Source organism: Crinia signifera, chromosome 7, assembly GCF_055691185.1.
Source record: "Crinia signifera chromosome 7, ASM5569118v1, whole genome shotgun sequence".
Taxonomy (NCBI): Eukaryota; Metazoa; Chordata; class Amphibia; order Anura; family Myobatrachidae; genus Crinia; species Crinia signifera.
The window spans coordinates 61827665-61849784 of record NC_139223.1 but is presented as its reverse complement, the minus strand read 5'-3'; the positions used below and the strand labels follow the sequence as shown (position 1 = coordinate 61849784).

The 22120-nt window shown below is 45.9% G+C and overlaps 1 protein-coding gene across 1 annotated transcript; it reads left to right on the top strand.

Annotated features, from left to right (window-relative positions):
* The first annotated feature begins 3839 nt into the window (after positions 1 to 3839).
* KDELR2 (KDEL endoplasmic reticulum protein retention receptor 2) lies at positions 3840 to 21095 on the top strand. Its single transcript, XM_083153215.1, has 5 exons — positions 3840 to 4164; positions 14500 to 14600; positions 17065 to 17223; positions 18073 to 18325; positions 20778 to 21095. Exons 1-5 carry the CDS (start codon positions 4074 to 4076, stop codon positions 20810 to 20812), a joined length of 639 nt encoding a protein of 212 aa, XP_083009341.1. The 5' UTR covers positions 3840 to 4073; the 3' UTR covers positions 20813 to 21095.
* The last annotated feature ends 1025 nt before the right edge of the window (positions 21096 to 22120 follow it).

Below are 22120 nucleotides of genomic sequence, written 5' to 3'. Positions count from 1 at the left end.
CTATCAGATTCGATTTACCTTTTATTTTTAGGTAAGAAGGAAATGCTTTACGGTGCAATAAACATTCAGGTGAAGGAAATGGTTTCACAGTGCAATAAACATTCAAGTAACAGGAAATATTTCACAGTGCAATAAACATTCAAGCAAAAGGAAATGTTTCACAGTGCAATATACATTCAAACAAAAGGAAATGTTTTACAGTGCAATATACATTCAAACAAAAGGAAATGTTTTACGACACCTTTCTCTGTGCTAGTGACGTATCCCAAACTAAGCTAAAGTTACCGGTAACCTCCTAACTTACACCTGACAACCCTTCGCAACAATTCTACAATGTCCTAACTCGCAGGCCCTAATGGCCCGACCTGTGCACAAGGATTTGGCTGGGGCCCATGGTGGTGCACATATCCAGTCGTGGGACAGGGGTAGGGTCTGCCTAATGTCTTGGGTATTTACTGGCCCGTATGCAGTCTTAACAGCAGTGAGGAGGCCTTCTCGGCCCTTATAGTGAACGAGTTTCCTCACTCGGTAGGTCGGCCCAGGGAAAGAAAGACTGATGGCCTGGAAGTTGCGGGCAGGCCACTAACAGGGGGATGCCCAGCTCCGAGGATGCAGGGGCTGTCTCTGGGTTGGGTAGGGTTCTGTTGGGAATATGGCAGGTGTAGTGTCGGATCCCTAAAAGGGGCCTCAAAGGCAACACTCACGTTTAGACGGCAAGATGGCGGCCAGTCTTTCTTCCTCCTGGAACTTCAAGATGGAGGCCGTCTCCCTCAATGGCCTCGTGGACTTGGACAGATGAGTGCGGCAACCTGCAGAGCCCCTCTCACTTCTTCTGTGCTCTGGGTGTCAGCTTGGCCACGCTGGATCCGGTGTAGTGGGCAGAGGACCGGCTCTTGCCGCGTGGTCTGTGCTGCTGATGGCTGGGGAAGGTCAGCGGGGTCACGGCTCTTGCCGCGCTTTCTGCGTGGCTGGTGGATGGGGAAGGTCAGCGGGGGTTGCCGCTCTCGCAGCGCTGGATGAGCCTGGCTGCCTGCGGCGCTCCCTTCCTTTCCCTGCGTCCCAGGGTCGGCGGGGGTCACTCTGACGTCACCCGCTCCTTTGCTGCGGCTTCCCCGGCGGGTGATGGACGGCTAGCGGTTCCTCTCCCTTCGCTGCTGGAGGTCGGCGGGGGTCACCGCTGACGTCACCCGCTCTTCCGGCCGGCTTCTCCCTTCTCTGCGGCGGGCGCTCCGTTATGCGCCGGGGGTCACACGCTGCTGCCGGTCTCTCTACGCTGCTCTCTCTCCACGCTCCTCACTTCACGCTGCCTCGCTCCACCCTGCCTAGCTGGTGAGTCCCCTTCCTTTTTCAAACGCCGCCTCTTCCTCCCTCTCGCCCTCCAATCCACTGCTCTCCTGGCCCCGTCAGTCACAGGCTGTCGGGGCAGGTTGGTTTTACCCCGTCTGTCCTGGGGCTTACACATAGTATGGGCTACAGAAGTAGGAGGCCTGTCTGTATACCATTGCTATAGGGTACAATGGCTGCCGCTGGTCCCCATGCTTCCCCACCGCTTTTTGGCCCTGATGCCTGTCCCGCATACGCAGTAACTTTGTCATTGCTGCGCATGCATTGGCTCCCAGCCTCTATGGGCTGCTTTGGGAGCAGACCATAGACGCATATTCCCGGGCCCGGCACATACGCGGTATCATCGTATGCTCAGAACCCTTTTTTTTTGTAAGCTGCTCAACAGTATCCCAGAGGCATCCTGGCGGGAGGGAACATCTACCAATGGGAATGCCTTGGGTGACTGGCAAGTCAGACTTCCAATAAGAGGTCACAGCCACTCACAGCGAAGCCAGTGCAGTCTCACAGACTGCATCTGGCTTCACACAGTGGTGGGTTTTACCTGGGGGGGGGGGCTGCAGCCCATAGGTAAAAACCCACCACTGGATAGGAATAATACATTTTGGGATGATTGGGTGCTATTAACGCTGTGAGTAGGGGCTGTCCATGAATTGTGGAGATGCAGTTCATCGCATTTGTGCTTATATTTCCTACATACGAGAGTAGAAGCTAAACCTAGAAGAATTCGTCTGTATTAAGGGCAAGAGGCAAGCCAACAATTAACCCGGTGGTCATAAATATTTGTCCATTCAAGTGCATTCGGTACTTGTGGAGTATCACGGCTCCCATCGCATGCCATCGCATGCCATATATAGTGGCATGCGATGGCATGCGATTGGATGCGATTTTTGCAGGTGTTAACCAATTTTTTTTTTACAAAATTTGCATGCGATCGCATCGCATGCGATTTGATCGCATGCAATCACATGCGTTTTTTAACAGAAAATAATTTGTAACAGAATTTAAATTAGTTCAATGGCCCCCAACTGTCATTTTTGAGGCTGTACCACCCCCACTATCAACGCGAACCCGAAGCGTGGCGAGCGCAGCGAGCCCGCGAGGGGCGGCGGTACGCGTCCTACGACCTTTTCATACCCCCACTATCCACGTCGGCGTGGAGTTGAGAATATAAAGTGTGGCGAGTGCAGCGAGGGGACGCGGACACCTGTGAAGCCCGCGAGGGGACGCGGATACCTGTGAAGGTATCCGTGTCCCCTCGCGGAGCTCGCTGCGCTCTCCACGCTTCGGGCTCGGTGGCTCGCTGCGCTCGCCGCACTTTCTATTCTCAACTCCACGCCGACGTGGATAGTGGGGGTATGAAAAGGTCATAGGACGCGTACCGCCGCCCCTCGCGGGCTCGCTGCGCTCGCCACGCTTCGGGTTCGCGTTGATAGTGGGGGTGGTACAGCCTCAAAAATGACATTTGGGGGCCATTGAACATGTTTGATACTAATTTCAATGCATTTGGATGCTTTTCTGTTAAAAAAGGCATGCGATCGCATGCGATGCGATTTTTTGCTATGCGATGCACATCGTGGGAGCCGTGATTGTCAACAAGTACCGTGCATTCTATTTTGTATTTTTTTACTTTATTTTTTGTAAAGCCCCGTACACACGGGGGGAGATATATTGCCCAGCAATATATTGCTAGCAATATATTCCTGAGCAATATATTGCCCAGTGTCTCCTTTGCATCAGCGACCAGAGATGGTCGCTGATGAAAAGGACCTCTGCTGGGGGAGCTGCAGAGGTAATTAGCTGGTCGCAGGAGCAAGCTCCTGCGACCAGCGATTACAATGGGGCAGAAAACGGGAGCGCGCATCCGGCGATTTATCGCTGGTACGCACTCCAATCACTGGCAATATGGTCGCCTGCGACCATATTTCCAGCGATTATTGCCCCTATCGCCCCCGTGTGTACACAGCATCACACAACTGTGAGCACCGGTTCTTCCTTTGTTCTGCATTTCATGGATTAGGTGTGTATTACTTGACTATTATTTTTTTATGGACCCCAGCACATTGAAATACTGACCAGGCTGACTGTCGCACACGGGGTGTGTGTGTGTGTGTATAGCTATATACACTTAAATATTTTTATGTTAGAATTGTTTTTTGCTTTCTTTTATATATGTGTAATAACTTTTCACAACTGAACTACTACCACATGCATCAAATGCTTCGCAAACACAGGTGCACTAAAGTGGGGATTTCCCATCACCTCTTGCTTGCGGTTCCAAAATAGTTGTAAACTAAAATCTATCAGGTCCCAAAGATTAAAGAATATATAAAGGAACATTATAGGACAGTCCACTCCAGATCCCTCCAAGAGAGGAGGCGTGGCTGTAACACATAGACCCTGCTGCATGCCGAGAGAGAGTAGGCGTGGCAGTGGCCCAGGAAGGACGGATGGGGACGCGGCGCGCTCCCGCAGGAGGCTGGGTACACGCGGGCGCGCGTCACAGTCTCTCTACCCGGGCTCTGCTGCCTGTTTCCCGGCGTGCCTTGCGTCCGCTGCAGATAGGCCACGTCCCCGGGCCACGTAGCTCGGCTCTCGCCATTTTAACGGATTGAAGTCAGCGGCTGCAGCGCCAGAGCCAGTCTCCGCGGTCCCGGGCCACCTTACCCTCTCTCTTCTCCCCCCGGTCACCGCAGTACCCTGGTCCCAGGCCACCCTCCTCTCCTTACATCATGAACATCTTCAGGTTAAGCGGGGACTTGTCCCACCTGGCAGCCATCATCATCCTGCTGCTGAAGATCTGGAAGACCCGGTCCTGTGCCGGTAAGTGCACATAGTGTGTGTCAGCTCTCCCGTGTATGCACTATATGGCACTGACCTGCCCTCTGCATGCACAGTATCTGTAATTGCTGCATACATGTACAGTATGTGTGCTAGCGCTCATTGGTCTGTGCACCAGGCTGCCCCTCTGTCCTGGGCAGTGCATGCAGTGTAATTTCCCTGCATATACTACACTGGATGTTACTGTGCTGCATACATGTACAGTATGTGTGCAAGCTCTCATTGCTCTGTCCTGGGCAGTGTAACTTCCCTGCATATACTGTACTGGATGTTACTATGCTGCATACATGTACAGTATGTATGCATGCAAGCTCTCATTGCTCTGTCCTGGGCAGTGTAACTTCCCTGCATATACTGTACTGGGTGTTACTATGCTGCATACATATACAGCATGTGTGCAAGCTCTCCTTGCTCTGTCCTGGGCAGTGCATGAATGTACCCATGTGTGCTAGCTCTCCTTGCTCTGTCCTAAGCAATGTACCTTCCCTGCATATACTGTACTGGGTGTTAATATGCTGCATACATGTACGGTATGTGTGCTAGCTCTCGTTGCTCTGTCCTGGGCAGTCTACTTCCCAGCATACTGTACACCATACTAGGTGTTACTGTGCTGCATACATGTACAGTATGTGTGCTAACTCTCACAGGTCTGTGTACCAGGCTGTGTCCCGGGCATTGAATGCTATGTAACTTCCTTGCATATTGTAGTAGGTGTCACTATGCTGCATACAGGCACATTATGGTTCTACTTAGTTTACTGCTCCCCTCCAGTATGTGCACCCACATTACCTCTCTGTGGTCAGCTCTCCTGGAAGTGTGCCCTTGCCCCCCTGACCCTCACATTTTACAACTCAAGGCAAATGTCTGATTTGTGATCCCCCGTCTACTTTGTATTGTTCTATAGGGTGATTTGTATTTGACATAGTCCTACAGAAGCTGGATGTGTGAAGCTGTCACGGCAAGTTTATATTTACTTAGAACAGTTGGAGATGTATATATTTATCAGTAATGGTGTTTTGCAAAGTTCCTGTGACTTGCTGGTAGTCCGGGACTATTGTCACCCATCAGGTATATAATGTTCTGGGTGTCGAGTGAGTGCTGTAATGCATAGCCCTATGTGGCGTCCCAGGTGCTCTCTGGAAGGCAATGAATCAGTGCCTGCTGTATGTGTTAAGTTATGGCTGCACTGTGTGTGGGTCTGACGTGGCAGCCGGCTATAAGGCGTGGTGAGGCCACAATCCGTCAGATCCCGTTATTACATGTCAGCTATTAACCCCTTCCTGGGAGCATGCCTCATGAATAGTTGACAGGACAGCCCTCCCGGATATCCATTGTGTACGAGGTACTGTGTGACAATATAGGAGAGGAATAACAGGGGATAAGGATGCAGCCACATCATCACACCCGTCATCTGAGAACTACCTGCTGGAATGTCATTTATTTACCAAAGCCTCTCAGCTGTTCAGACTCTTATATCATTCCATGCATGCTTACGTTGAGCCACAATTTCAGTGAAATAAAGCACAAGGCTATCTTAACCATGCATTTTTAAAAGACCATCAACAAAGACCGTTTCTATTAGCTTAAATCTAGAATAAATGGAATTTGTGGTCACCTGGTCATAGTAGAGTGACACTTTACACAAAGGTCAACATTCTGTTGCTAAATGTGTTTAGCATTCCTTTGTACAGCTGTGCTTGTGTTTAGTTATCTCAGTGGTTGGCAATTCAGTTGCTGCCTGTTGTGTTACTAGATGTCTGCCTGCCCCTGTTACCGACACTACATAAGTGGGGTGGCTGCAATTGCTGCACATAACAAGTTTTTAATATCTTTTTATGGCTGAACACCTTTATTTTGTTGTATCTCCAATACCTTTCAGTAAAATTGTACTTCCTGTACTTTGAATCTTTTTACTTTTATACCACACAGTGCCTACAGTTTACATTATGCCACACTGGGAGAGATTCAATTTAGTTTTTTGAGCGCTTCAGTGTTTCTCGAATCAGTTGCCCATTACATTTGATGCACCCAAAAGCATCTGGTTTAGCTGTGCAAAGCGGTTAAACCATCCAAAATACTCTGCAATGTGGGGCACTTTCTTTTCACCACCTTACTGGGATGCAAGCAGAAATGTCTGCTTACTGCATCTGGGCCCAAACTGCAGAACAATTGAATTGTTGCTGGCGGATGCCCAAATGACAATTTAATCACTCCAACAGACTTGGAGGTTCTCTACTAGGCTGACTTGTGGAGACGATGTTTGGTCACTTTTGAAAATCATTTGTGGTCAATGGGCCGCAGTGCAGTAGTAGGGGCACAAAATATTAAGGGGGACATTTTACTACAAATACGACTCGGTTGTATTCTTAATACAAATGAAAACGCCTGGCAACGGCAGTATTACTGGTAAATTACGATTCATAAATAGGGCAGATTTACTAATCTGCTGTATTTACAGATTCGGATTTGACCGATGGCGTAGGCAGTCATATTGTGCCGTATACATGGCCGCTAAATACAAATGCAAGTCGGCAACCTACACAGAGCAGTGAGAGCTGTGCTGGCGGCAGTGTTAAAAAAAAATTGTGGGTAATGCCACAGCCGTTATAGAAGTTCCCCCGGCCAAACCATTTACCCCCTGACTTGTCAGCCTGGGCAGAGATCCTGGGGAAGTGGGGACCCCCTTCCGCCTCCTCCATAATTTTACCTGCCCATGCTGAAGCCTGGGTCTGTCCCCTAGGCAGTGGGCACCGGGCTGATGGTGTTGTAAAATAATGGAATCAACTATTGTGTAACTAATGAGTCCCAGTAGACCTGCACCGCATACAAGGACTTGGAGAACCACAAGTCCCAGCATGTGGCGCATTAAAGAGCCCGCTAGAATTTGTAGTTTCACAACAGTACAAATAATTACACACACTGAGGCAATGAAAATAAAACTTTATTACATACAGATTCTTACCTACCTTGACACGTAGGTAGGTATCCATCTGTCCACTGGTCCTGAAGAAATCCATATAGATTATGTGGCGAAAAAACCATACTCACCAAGGTCCTCCGGCGTAGATCACGTCCTTCTCGTTCCATGTATGCACCCAAGGACTTGGCAAAATAAAAATCTGTGTTGTGCTCCCTTTACGAACTGAGTAGAGCTGCAGAAAGCGCCAACCCCGGTATAGCCCTATTGGTTGTCTAGCATCAAATCAGGAGTAGCTAGGCTGCCAATAGCGCTATTTGGGGGTGGAGCCACAGAAAGTAAACAAAGTTTTCTGTGTCTCTACTCGGCAAAATAAAAAAAAAACCTAAGATGCGCTCCCTTTACAAGCTGAGTAGAGCCACAGAAATCTCCAGCCCTGAAATAGCGCTATTGGGAGCCTAGCGGCCAATAGTGCTAATTGGGGGTGGAGCAACATAAAGTAAACAAAGCTTTCTGTGGCACATGATCTATCAATTTATTTTATTTTTTGTTGCCAAGTCCCCCGGTAGCTGCAGTGGAGAAGAAATATGCGCTAAGTCAGTCTGTATATTGGGCAACGTTTTTTTTTTTTTTTTTTTTTTACCGCAGCAATAGGCATATTCAAAATATTTAATATGTTTTTTGGTACTTGTGTATTATCACGGCTCCCACGATTTCCATCTTATGGCATCTTATACAATTTAAAATTGTATACCATTGTATATGGCATACGATGAGATGAGATTTTTAATTGTATAAGCACCCTAATGGGTGCTTACAATGTTAATTGGGCCCCCTATAAGATTTTTAATTGTATAAGCACCCTAATGGGTGCTTACAATGTTAAATGCACCCCCACGCCACCACCACTATCAACGCTAACCCGAAGCGTGGTGAGCGGCGGCGGTACGCGTCTTCCGACCTTTTCATACCCCCACTATCCATGTCGGCGTGGAGTTGATTTTATATAGTGTGGCAAGCCACCGAGCCCGAAGCGTGGCGAGCGCAGCGTGCCCCGCGAGGGGCCGCGTTTTACTTTACATGTATTACGCGTCCCCTCGCGGGGCTCGCTGCGCTCGCCACGCTTTGGGCTGCGCTCGCCACACTATATAAAATCAACTCCACGCCGACATGGATAGTGGGGGTATGAAAAGGTCGGAGGACGCGTACCGCCTCCGCTCGCCACGCTTCGGGTTGGCGTTGATAGTGGGGGTGCCTTTAACATTGTAAGCACCCATTAGGGTGCTTATACAATTAAAAATCTTATAGGGGGGCCAATTAACATTGAAAACACCCATTAGAGTGCTTATACAATTTAAAATCTCATCTCATCGTATGCCATATACAATGGTATACAATTTTAAATTGTATAAGATCGGGTCCCATCGCAGCACATCTCATCTCATTGCATACCATCTTAATGGAGCCCACACACGCACCGTTCCCGGCGTGCGTTGTGGGCTTAACTAGCACACATAGCATCGCATCGTATGCCTTGTGCATACGATGCGATGCTATGCTAGAAAAAGCTAGTACAAAAAGTATGTGTAGCACATACTTTTTGTACTGTACGTTGAGGTGCCGCGGGAGTGCGCACCCATCGTACAGCATCGCACCGCCCGCCCGCATCGGTGCGTGTGTGGGCTCCTTAAGCCTTATGGTATGCAATGAGATGGGAGCCGTGATAATACACAAGTACCTGTTTTTTTTCTAGTGTTATAGAATGTTGAATGCCTCAAATAATTACACCCAAATGAAATCTAATGCAAATCAAAATGTGAATAGGGATGTGCATAATTTATATTACCTTGTCAGTGAACGCATTTTTAACTCAAGCATATCTACCTGTCAAATGTCTTACAATGGGTTGAAATTTCACCGCAGAAGGCTAGAAAAACATGCTTTCTTCTGACATGCAGCATCACCAGTTGGCTACGGAGGACTTTTGGGAAAACAGAATTTGGAATCTTTGGTTTATCATCCAGGGTTTTTGTAGATGAAAGGATGGTTCCTCAGCGTGTGGAGTTCATTTACTAAGTTGTGGCATGTCCTGTACAATGCATCCTTGTGTGTTTAAGCAGCATGGCCAAGGTTTGAGGGAAGGTTTTGAGGGAACATGTTTAAAAATAGGGCATAGTGGTTCTTATCTGCCGTCAATTTCTGTGTTTCTATGTTTCCGATATAGTTGAGATTATTATTATTATTATTTTATGCTTTTGGTTCCGATGCTGCGGGGCTGTGCATCAGGATCAGATGCAGCAATTTGCACTATTTGCTATGCGACTTTGACTATATAGTCAAAATCGATAGAGCAGATCGCACCTTGTGTACACGGCATAAGTCACTGTGTTTTTAGTTTTTTTTTTATTTTATTTACTTGTTTAAAGTAAACAAGCCTCATTACCTAAAGGGAGGAATTCGATTCAGTGCAAGTGTGTTAAACTCCTGTATGAGTTTCTGGAGCGATTTCATTTGCTGAGCAGTAAACCTGTCACTTGACGAGTAGAAATCTTACCTGACTCTGATACTTGGGGTGTATTCAATGTGGCCGGCGAGGGGGTTAAATGGCAGGGATAGCCAAAAACAAGCGATCCTCACCGCCCTATTCAATGTGCCAGGGAAATGCTCGCTGTCCCTGGCATCCATAGGCTGTGGATATTGTGCTGATTTTTGTGTTAAAAGAAATACAATTAAATACATTGGGTGGTGCTGTAGAACTAAAAGTTCCAGCAATCCTACCCTTTGTCTGGACTGCACATTAAACACTGTGGGGTAGATTTATGATCTGACGATCAGGGGTATATGCGCTATCCCCGTGCCTTATGGCAGGGGATAGCGCTTCCCCTGATCTATCACACCCGCTGTGCGGGTGCTGTAACGGCGGCGGTGGGGGGACGGCGTCATAGCGCATGTACAGGGCGCATACTGCATATCTAATTTATGAACGGTCAGCATCGCCGTTCCGCCGCCTGCAGCTATGCGCTGTCCCTGCTGCTGGCTCTGAGCTGCGCTGGGATCTTGCGTGAGTAGCGAGATCCCGCGCATTCCAGCCGGCCAGGCATAAGCTGTCAGCTGGATGGGGACATCGCAGGAGGGGGGAGTTAGCGCTCCCCTGCTTCAGCGGCAAGATCTTAGTAGATCTTGTCGGTGTCCCCTCCTGCTTCACCTTGCTAATGAGGCGAAGCAGGGAGTGTTATAGCGGCACTCTTAGCGCCGCTATAATCTACCCCTGTGTGTCAAGACTAGATCTATATAGGATCGGGACTTCTCACTGCTTAATGAATGTGCTATGAAAGTGACAGCATTTTAACAGTATTTTTACTATTACAGATATATATTTAACAGTTTCTTATATAGCGCACACATATTCCGCAGCGCTTTACAGAGAATATTTGAACATTCACATCAGTAGAGTTTACAATCTATATTCCCTACCACATTTACACGCACACACAGATATTCTAGGGTTAATTTTAGTTGGAAGCCAATTAACCTATCAGTATATTTTTGGATTGTGGGAGGAAGCCGGAGTACCCAGAGGAAACCCACGCAAACACGGGGAGAATATACAAACTCCGTACAGTTAGAGCCATGGTGGGAATCGAACCCATGACCTCAGCGCTGTGAGGCAGTAATGCTAACCATTACACCATCCGTGCTGCCCACAGCAGATAGATAGATATCTCAGTTTTAATTCTTCCTCAATTTAGCATAGTGATATTAGTTGTATTTTTCAGATTTAGTGGAAAAGTTTTAAAAATCCCAAAGTTTTACCAGCTACTCAATAAACCACTTTTTTTTTCACCCCCCCCCCCCCTCCAAAGTAAACCTTGTACACTGTGCTCAGTGCAAAGGGCATGATGCAGATCAGTACAACTGAAAATAAAGGCACCAGATTAAGCAGTAGTAGAAGTAGAATATGGTCTACAATAAGAATAATAAAATATTATCCAATATCTCTAAAGATAGATGCCACAAAATATTCCCATAATTACCAGGTTAATATAGACGGTTTCATTACACTCAGGGTTCGCAAAAACGCGCTATAGCGCGTATTTTACCCTAAAACGGTCCCCGGGGACTCAGTTTTTAAAACTAAAGGACGCGCTGTACTAATCCTGTCAGCCGCCGCTGCGAGCCAATCACTGTGACTGCAGCGGCCGCCGGGACCCAATCACTGTAGGTTTGCTGCCGCTGCGCACCACGCACCCTGCATGAGAGCAGGGGGGGGGGGGGGACAGGATGGGATGCTGTAACAGCCGCTCTCAGCAGAGTAGATGAGCGCGCTGTCAGGGTGGCGGGGGACTGGATGTGGCTAATGCAACTCAGAGCAGCGTGTCAGCTATTCCAGCCACATCCAGTCCCCCGCCGCGCTGATAGCCCGCTCACCTACTCTGCTGAGCAGCATGTCGGCATGTTTTCCAGCCCCCCCCCCCCCCCCCCCCCCCACTGTGACAACGAACCTAATATGAGCCCCCCCCCCCCCCCCATGGCAACCAGCATAAAACGTCCCCTCCCCATGTGGCAACCAGCATAAAATGCCCCCATCCCCCCCAGCATGTGACCCCCTGCAAGGAGCATGTAACCCCTAGCAACAAGCATGTAAGTAAGCAGCACTTATGTGCTATAATATATACTGGGCATTACGGGGTGTGTGCTTTAATGTGTACTGGGCATTACGGGGTGTGCTGTAATGTGTACTGGGCATTACGGGGTGTGTGCTGTAATGTGTACTGGGCATTACGGGGTGTGTGCTGTAATGTGTACTGGGCATTACGGGGTGTGTGCTGTAATGTGTACTGGGCATTACGGGGTGTGTGCTTTAATGTGTACTGGGCATTACGGGGTGTGTGCTTTAATGTGTACTGGGCATTACGGGGTGTGTGCTGTAATGTGTACTGGGCATTACGGGGTGTGTGCTTTAATGTGTACTGGGCATTACGGGGTGTGTGCTTTAATGTGTACTGGGCATTACGGGGTGTGTGCTTTAATGTGTACTGGGCATTACGGGGTGTGTGCTTTAATGTGTACTGGGCATTACGGGGTGTGTGCTTTAATGTGTACTGGGCATTACGGGGTGTGTGCTTTAATGTGTACTGGGCATTACGGGGTGTGTGCTTTAATGTGTACTGGGCATTACGGGGTGTGTGCTTTAATGTGTACTGGGCATTACGGGGTGTGTGCTTTAATGTGTACTGGGCATTACGGGGTGTGTGCTGTAATGTGTACTACTATGTGACACCACTTCCCCCCAAAAAACATGCCATAAATTTTTACCGCGCGCCTTTGGCGCGCACTGTCCTTGTTTTCAGGTTTAGTTAGTTTCTAGTATATATGTACCTTTATGCGAGTGGGCCAATTGCTACTATTCCCCCCCTCCCCCCCCCCCCCCTGACCCACATGTGCCATGCTAGGGAGAAGGGGAGAGGAGGATTTATTCCGTTGGGACCCAGAAAAGGTCCAGTAGGACCCCAATTTTTAGAAGTGAAGGGTCCCCGCGACCCACTTTTTTGGGTGGTTTTCGCGAACACTGACACTCCTCCTATTAAACAGACAAAGATCCCTCTAATCGCAGGCCTAGAGGCAAGATTAGTGTGCGGCACCTAGTCACACCTGGTGCCTATTCCATACACACTGGGCTATCTTGAGCTGAAAACAGATCAGTTTTGCTGTTTGAGCTGCTTTTAACTCAAAAGCTGGCCAGTGTGTACGGCCTGGCGATGATCTCTGATACGCCCACCTGCATCATTGCCGGCTGCCAATGCTCATCTGCTGGTATTAAAAGCAGATGAGCGATGTGGTGGACAGCTTCCATGGTGTCCTGCAATGGAAAGCTGTCCACCCCCGGAAAATCACTTTGTGTGCAGAGCGGTCCCCCCCCTCCCCCCTCATCGCTGTATATACACGCTGTGCGAGAAGGAGAGGGCCCTACCTCCAAAACATGACCAACCCAAACCACACCATTGCCGACCACATTGTCTGAGGCCTAAGTGAGTTGGCAGCTTGGTTTAACCACTAAAGTTTATAAACATATTCTCCATTTTGAGCAACAATTTAGGGAGTGAATTAAATTCAGCAGAAAGTGCTGCCAGGAATTGTCAATGTCCAGCTGGGTACATATCGGGCACATATGGTAGAGTGGGCATCTCATGGTTTTCCCTCATCACCTTTTCATGCCGTGTTTGCAATGTGCTCTTACAGCATGTCGCACCAGTGTCAGAGTTTTACTCTTCGCTAAATGTCTTATTCACAGTACTGAACAGAGACTGTGACCGTTGGCAATCAATGTAAATTCATATATTGTTAATTTAGTGGCAAATGTCTTGGTAAACAACGTAAAACACTGCCCATGTAAAGGGTTCCTTTAAATACCAGCAAGAAAGTCCAATCTGTGCAAACTGACATTTATAGGTATATTCAGTTGTGCGCAAAAATAACAGTAGTATGTTTCCCAAATACAAGACTTCTGCTCCTGATTAACAGAAAATAGACATTACACACACACACACACACACACACACACACACACACACACACACGCACACAGCAAAACCTAAAGTGGGCGGCTCCGGGCGCCGCTGTCCATGTTGGGAGTGTGCCCAGCAGCTACGTAGTCACGTGGATGGACAGGCCGGCACAGCTAAAGGGGCAGGGCACGTTTAGCACTTTTAAAATCAGGCAGGGCACAGCGTCTTACGTTAACACTAGAACGCGATGTGTGTGTACAATTGGTGATATTGGCAGTGGCTGGGACCCACTTGCATACATGCTGTCGGCGGGCTAATGGAGTGGGGGCCATGGTCTTTGTTAACTAGGTCCTCCCTCATCTGTACTGAACAGATGAGTAAAGGTGTCTTGAACGATGTGCAGGAGTGTACACTAGACAAGATAGTAAAAGAAGGTACCTACTGAACGGTCTATTTTTATCTCTTGTCTACTGTTTTGTTTTTTTCTCCACGTGTTGGGTTTATTAAAATTCCTGACCCCTTCCCATCTGTAGCCTTCAGAGGTCTGCTGGTGAATTTTTGACATTATGTTGGCCGTAGTATCATCACTGGTTATATTTGTACTATATATTTGGCCTAATTATCAACTAGACTAAACTACCAGAGTGTGTTGGTGCCCATTACACTTAAGAAGTCAGCTGTAGATGGAACAGTTTTAGATCAAGCTGTGTGCTAAGCATTTTCAGTGTTCCATGTTGGTATTGTTTATAATCTTGTGATACTGTGACATATTTGCATGTTTTGGATGTCCTGCTATCAGAGAGGAGATGGGCTCACTTGCAATTACTTTGTGTGTGTGTTTTTTGTATTTTTTTTGCATTATCTAAGTTTAAAAATTTTTAATCTCTCCTGCAGGGATTTCTGGAAAGAGTCAGCTCCTCTTCGCAATGGTCTTTACCACCCGATATCTGGACCTCTTCACAGCGTTCATTTCTTTGTACAACACAAGTATGAAGGTGAGACACTGACCAGAGATGGTAAATAAGTACCCTAGCTTATGTACAAATACTCTAGTATTCGGTTGCCCTGGGTAACAACACATCTGTGCAGGTTGTGGTACATTAGAATCACCTGGTAACTTCCATTTAGTAGGAGCTAGATGTCCCCTGCTTTCAGAGTGCTTGACTGCAACCTCACCCCACTGTTAGCTGGCTTCTTCCTTGTGTGTAACTTAAAACACTGTTGGAAAGCTTGCAGCAGCAGCATCAAATAATTTGCAATTTCATCTTGCTGGTACAGCAATCATGTTTACATAGTCAGAAGTCATACAAAATAAATGTATTTGTAGTTTCTGGTTGGCAGCATCCTCTGTATGAAGAAAGGAGTGTACCGTTGTGATAAGCTCAGACTCTGATTTGATTTGTCACCTCTAGTGGTAGTTCTTTATGTAAGGAAAGGAGAAACCATCCCAGTATCAGACTGCAGGCTCATCTGGTATCTGCATGTGTAAGGGATGTTGCAGTCGTTACTCATCTTATGCCCTCGATAGCTATTCAATACGCTTTAATGATGCTAGGGCCGTTGAATGGCTATAAGAGGAGTGCATGTATTTGATGCAAGGAGGAACAGCAGGGCAGAGAGAAAGCGGTACTGGGAGTTAGCAAAGAAGGACAGAGATGGAGGGGGTGGTGGAGGCGAGGTGAGATGACGGGACGAGGAAACGCAATGGGATGATGGTGGTGATGGAGCACAAGAGGTGATGGGCTGTGAAAAGTAATGGGGGGGGGGGGGGCAAGAAGGAGGTGCAGTGACTGGGGTGAGTTAAGGGGGAAAGAGGAGGTCTCCTTTTTTTTTACCAGTATTGATGCGCCTCCATCTCCCCGGCTGAGTGCCACTGCTCCTCCTTTCTCAGGCTGTGCCCCTCTAGCTGGCCGGTTGCCGTTGCTCTTCAAATCCTCAGACAGGAACCACAGCTCCTACCCCTTTACACGGCCGGCCGCCACTGCTGCACCCTCTCTAGCTGGCAGGTTGCTGCTGCTGCTGCTCCTCCATATCTTCGACCGGGTACCATTGCTGCTAATCTGCCGGGCACTGCTCCCTCCTCCTCCTTGAGATGCCCGGCGGGAAAGGAGAAAGCGCTGCTAGGCATCTCCAGATATCCTAGTATTGCTGCAGTAGAGCGTGTCCAATGGGGCCGCCTTTGTTTGGGAAACAAAGTCCCCAGGCCGCAATTTGCAGGAAAATACGCACGTATGCGCGTATTTGCGTACCCTTGATGTATGAAGCAGGAATAAGAGTTGAGAAGTGATAAATGGCAACCAGTCAGCTGCTACATACATTTTTATGGAATATACTTGATATATGGTTACTTAAAAGCTGATTGGTTGCTAAGGCCAACTTCTCCACCCTTATCTCTGCTTCATACACCGTTCAGCTGTTTAATCAGCCCCATAATGGTATATCGCCCAGGCTGGACAATATGCAGTTGTATTTGTTCCCTCATTGTGCCTAGAAGTTCTGAGTTTAGCTGGGCCAAATCCCTAAAATAGTGACGGAGCGGGTAGTGGCAATAACCATTGAGTCATCTTAATGTGTTAATGGCATATTTATAGTGTGTATTTCACTGACTTTCTGCTATCGTCATGCAGTGATGCATTTATTAATGGTGGGTATTGGACTTAACCCTCACTATTTCCCTTCTATAACCACTTGTGGAATCTGGAGCAATTTTTTAATTTTTTTTTTTTTATTGAAAGGGGTCCTTTCAATTAGTTGCACACTACTCCTGGCTGTGAGAGAGTGTGACTAAGGGGCAGCTGTATTAAGCCTTGTGAAGAGAGAAAGTGGAAGGTGAAAACACACCAGCCAATCACCTCGTAACTGCCATTTTTCAAACAAAGGTGATTTGCTGTTGCCTTATCAATTTCCACTTTATCAGACCTATACAGGGCTTAATGCATCTGCCCCATATGTTTCCTCTCCTATAAAGCTGTAAGAAAGTGTCAAGCCCATTAGCTAGAGCCCCCCCCCCCCTTTTCGTCGAAACACTGAAGTTGTATTTGGCTATGTTGCTAATGACTTGCATGTTCAATAGGTACCAGTGATGCACACACTATCTAGTGCCCCTAGTAGTCTACTATGTATGGGGCTTATATGCAACCCGTCTGGCCAGATTTTATACCTGTACCGGAACCATACAGTCCAATAACATGCAGATAATTGAGCAGTGTAGAAGTTCTTGTCCTCAGATTGTAAAAGCTGTCTTCCAGTCAACATTAGAGGCCATATATCAGTAGTCCTATACTAGCTGCAGAAAACAAATGGTATTCTTTGTAACCAAAGCATTCATAAATCTGTTCTTTAGATTACTTCATAGTAATTATCCCAATGACAAGATGAGGGAATACTCCTTGAAATAACATTCTGCACTGACTTGTGTCTTTTGTACTTGCGTTTTAATAATTCTTATCCCTTTTTCAGCTCATCTATATTGGCTGCGCATATGCAACAGTCTATCTGATATATATGAAATTCAAGGCTACATACGATGGAAACCATGACACATTCCGAATCGAGTTTCTTGTTGTTCCTGTCGGCGGATTATCTGTCCTCGTTAATCACGATTTCTCTCCCCTCGAGGTACGTTCTGTGATTATTTTATGTTCTTGGCTATCACTATTACACCAAGGCTAGTCTAAAAGACCATGAAGAATGTGCATTATCCATAGAACATATACAAATTTCCAGTTTTAGCTTATTCTGTGTACACACTGGGCGATTTTCAGATGAAAGCAGGTCCGTTTTGTAGTTTTGAGCTGCTTTCGACTCAAGTCACCCAGTGTGTACACGCTCGTGCGTTCCCGTCAGCCAGGAGTCGGGGAGCGGACTGAGGGCTGCTACGGCCTCTGACAGAACGGGCCGCGTGAGCGTCTCGTGCATGCCCCAAAACAGGTAAGCTCTTTCCCACATTGCTGAGGGAAGTATGGAATTGCTAGAAATAAACCATAGCTTGCTTTGGCTGGTGGGATAGAGTTGTGTGTTCATCTAACAGATTACACAAACACAATATATGCTGCTATAGACACACCTAGCAGACAAAGCAGGTGCATTATAAGGGTTGAGTGCGAAATCCAGACCATCCCAATTCTGACAGTCAGGATGCCGACATCGGCTTCCTGGCTGATCCCGGTAAGTTAAGTTCCGTCAAGTGGGGATTCCACTTTATTTTTTAATATTTTCATGCTTGTGTATTGTACTGATGAGGAAAAATAATGAAAAAATCTTAGGCAAAAAATAAAAGATTTATTTACAAAAAATGCTTTGACGAAAATTTTGACTGCACCATGTACCTTTATGTATATGGGTATGAAGCAAATTTGCAACAGTATGCAATGATGGGTTAAGTCTATTAGTAAACTGTAATGGATTTTAAATAGGAGCAACATGAAAATTTATTGTATTTAAAACCAAATCGTGTTTTTCCCATAGATCTTGTGGACCTTCTCCATTTATTTGGAGTCTGTAGCCATCCTGCCTCAGCTCTTCATGATCAGCAAAACGGGTGAAGCGGAGACAATCACTACTCATTACCTGTTCTTCTTGGGCTTGTACCGTGCCTTGTATCTCTTCAACTGGATTTGGCGCTATTCCTTTGAAGGCTTCTTTGACCTGATCGCCATTGTGGCAGGTGTGGTGCAGACCATCCTGTACTGTGACTTCTTCTACTTGTATGTTACTAAAGGTAAGTACATCCCAGCCACGCAGAAAATCGGCCGATAAATCGGATGAGATTTAAATGAAATCGGGCGCCGTGATAATACACAAGTACCCATAATTATTTTATTATTATTATAATATCTGGGCAAGCCTTCCTCACAAACCATGCAGACGTACTGTATAAGTTTGTATCCCATCACAAATTCTTTGTTTAGGGTGGTTAACTAAATCAGCCCTTATACGTAACTTCCACACCTGTTGACGTTCCAATGATGTCATTCTGCACTTCAGACCCTGTCTGTGTCACCTGTGCACCAAGGCCACAACCAAAATTAGGTATTCATGTGACAAATCTATACGGACATCAGACATTTGGGCTCTGATAAACTGGCTCAAAGGTGAAGTCACAATCCTAGTCAGAGATAAGTTTCTTTATGTTTGTAGAAGTCCTAAAACTCCATAATATTTACATAGACAATAATTATGTATGCAATAGATAAATGGGATTATAAAAAGGTTTAACTGCTTCAGGGATACTGGCAAATATGTACTTTTACTTAAGCCCCGTACACACAGGGCAATTTCAGCCATAATCCCAGGGAATATGGTTGCTGAATGACCATATCCCCGTGTGTAGGGGGCGAATGTCGCCGGAAGCACGCTTCCACAACCAGCCCTGGGTGGTCGCTGGTTGGAGGAACATGCTCCTCCAACCAGTGGCTTCCCCAGGCAGAGTGTCTCATTTTTATGAGCTACAATCTCTGGTCGCTGATGAAAACGGGACACTGAGCATCATATTGCTCCTTGTGTACGTCGTTTTAACTGTAAATTTTTATTACAAAACTATTTTAAATTTGAAACTAGGTTTAGAGGTATATTTACTAAAAGTAAATGTGTCCTTTTAACATCAACTACAATAGAACCAACATTCCCCACAAAATAAACTACAGTGTTTTTATTGCAAACTGCTAAATAAAGTCCCCCATACGCTATGCATTCCAATTCCCCTATAGCCGCCCAAGACCATCCCGGGTTGGAGGGGGGTCCGACCCACAGATCGCTCAGCACGTAGGATCCCCGGTTCCAATCTGATGCGCGCTGGACCGCACATTGGGCACAGTATCAGACAGATGCTATTTGGGCCGATGTCATGTCTTGGCCCGGTCTGCTAAAATCTGGTGACCTATGGCTCAAATTGCATAGTGTATGGGGGCCTTTTGAGTTGTTGTATTTTTATTTTTTTCCCAGTGTGCTTTATTATATCTGGGCAAGCCTTCCTCACAAACTGTTTGGGCACTGTTTGTTCGAAGTTCTAAATGTGGTGTTCACCCTCAATGGAATATAAAAATTGTCTGAAATGGGACTCAAAATCAACAAAATTATACAAAAGCATTCCTATTGGCCAAAACAAATCACATGCACTGAATTGCAGATATATAGATATAAATTATTCTCTTTCAAAATTTATTTTTTCAATTACATAAAATTTAAAAAAATGTCTACTTTTTTTAAAGAGTTTAAATGTTCTTTTATGAAAAATTGTATCCTCCTGAGTTTTGTGTATGAGGTACTTAATGGCCATACAGGTTCCCCCACTGCTAACTTTCCAGCACAGGCTTATGCGCCATTGTTCTCGCTCTCCCGATGACTGTAAATGAGTGAATAAATAATGAGACTGGGGAGCAGGAGACCTGAAATCACTGAGGTGGTCATATTACAGTGTGGCTTGGCTTTCCACAGGGTATCTCTTTGGCTTTTAAATTGCTGAGCTTGTGAATGCACTGAGGGGAAAAAAAACTGATTTATACTGTAGTGTGTGTAAAAGACAGAATGCATGAAATTTTAAATAATGGAATGGATGTTCACTAAGCAACGGTTCTCTCAATAAGTGTGATGTGCATTTTTTTTTTTTTTTTTTTTATTTAGTACAAATTATTATAGTACGTCCAGTAACTTGTGTAGTATGGCCACAAACTTTTACACAGGCTGTGGTAAGTGTTTTGTCACTATTCCTTACCAGTGCCACAGTGTGATAGCTTTTCTGCTTACATGAATTGAGTTTGAGACTATTCCCTATAACAAACGGAGACCGATATATTCAGGGATATGCCAAAATATGAGGATAGCATTTTGTGCTTTGAATAGAGATTGTGTGTATTAGTAGTTAGTGTTCATTCTAGCACCCACTATCTTTAAAAACCCATGCAGTTCCTCTTCCCTGCCTGGGGTGTCGCTGTCTGCTGTGGTGCTTTTAGCACAGTGTGGTCAGCACTGATATGCAAACCAGATCAGTGCTAGAAACGCCACAGCAGACAGCGACACCCCAGGCAGGGAAGAGGAACTGCATGGGTTTTCAATGATAGCGGGTGCTAGAATGAACACTAAAAGTTGTGATTAAAATGGCTGCCTTTTGCCTTGTAGGTGGTATCCCCAAGCATGCTCATTACGGTTTGTAATATATCTTTCTCTCTTTGCAGTACTAAAAGGAAAGAAGTTGAGTTTGCCAGCATAAGTGCCAAAGACTGGGACCAGCAGCTGTCCACCACACCATTCGGACAGAACAATCCTTACTATAAGAGAAGATGCAAGATGCGTGAAGCAGAGTCAGGCGCTACTTTTTATATGCAGACCTGCCCCTTTTTGCTGCCGGAGAGGCCCGGGACAGAATGATTTGCCAGCCCCTCCAACAGCAAAGTGGTTTAATAAATGACTCTCTCGGATACCAGCTGATTTGTTTTATGCATCTTGCCTTCCCTGTTTTTTATTATGATGTATAAAGATTTTTTTACATAAAAGGTATACTGTAATAATAGATCCAGTGCGCAGGTTCAGTTCAATAGTTGTAAAAGTGAATTTTTTTTGTGCGGTTTACAACTAAGTTTGAGTGCAAATTCTTTCTTTTTTTCTTCTACAGATGAAATTCTCTCCCCCCCCCCTCCCCTCTGCAGTCACTGGCCTTTTCAAAAGCTTATCCATTTCTGTATTTACTTTGTTTTGAATGCTATTAGTCTGTAATAATAACTCCAATATTTCCTAGTCATTCCACTATAATTTATTTTCTCTTGGGGAAGGAGCGGGGCTGCTTATACTGAAATAAGATCTGTCTCAAGGATTATTTCCCCCCCCCTTCCCACCAGCTTAGATTAAAGACACGTATTCATGAGAGATTTGTCAGAATAAAGCGTACGGATCACAGCGTGTTGTCAGCATGTTGCAGTATACATGGCCACAATGGGATTGGTTGCCATTACACAGGATAACTTTTTGCATTTTATACATGTTTCTAAGTGTATTCGGTTTTGCCCTCCCATTTGGACTTGCTGAGTTATACAATACTGAGCATCACTAAAGAGAACAAAGTGCCATTACATAGTAAAATTAAAAACCTAGTACCTTTCCTAAAGAAAGTGGTTTGGAACCTGCCTTTCTTCAATGTGACTTTTTTCCTTTTAAAGACTTTCCCTATCAAGTGACCAGTAAATGATTTGTGCTGGCTGTTAACTGTTACATTGGTGCAGGCACTACATTCCAAATCCTTTGTCGGATAACATTATTTGGTCCATGACTTGATGCTCTTTTTAGTATACTAGTGGGTCATTTGTGACTCTCCAGCTTTCAGACTACAACTCTCAACATCCTTAAAGGATGAATAGAATCGCAGCCACTCCCAATGTCTCACTACTTTGGAATCTACCCATGCAGTACGTTCTGTATTACAAGGAAAATGATATGAAATATCAATGGGTTGAAGTAAAAATGTTGAAAAAAAAAGTATCTTTTATTTCCTGGTTTCTCTATAACAAAATGCTACTTGGACCTT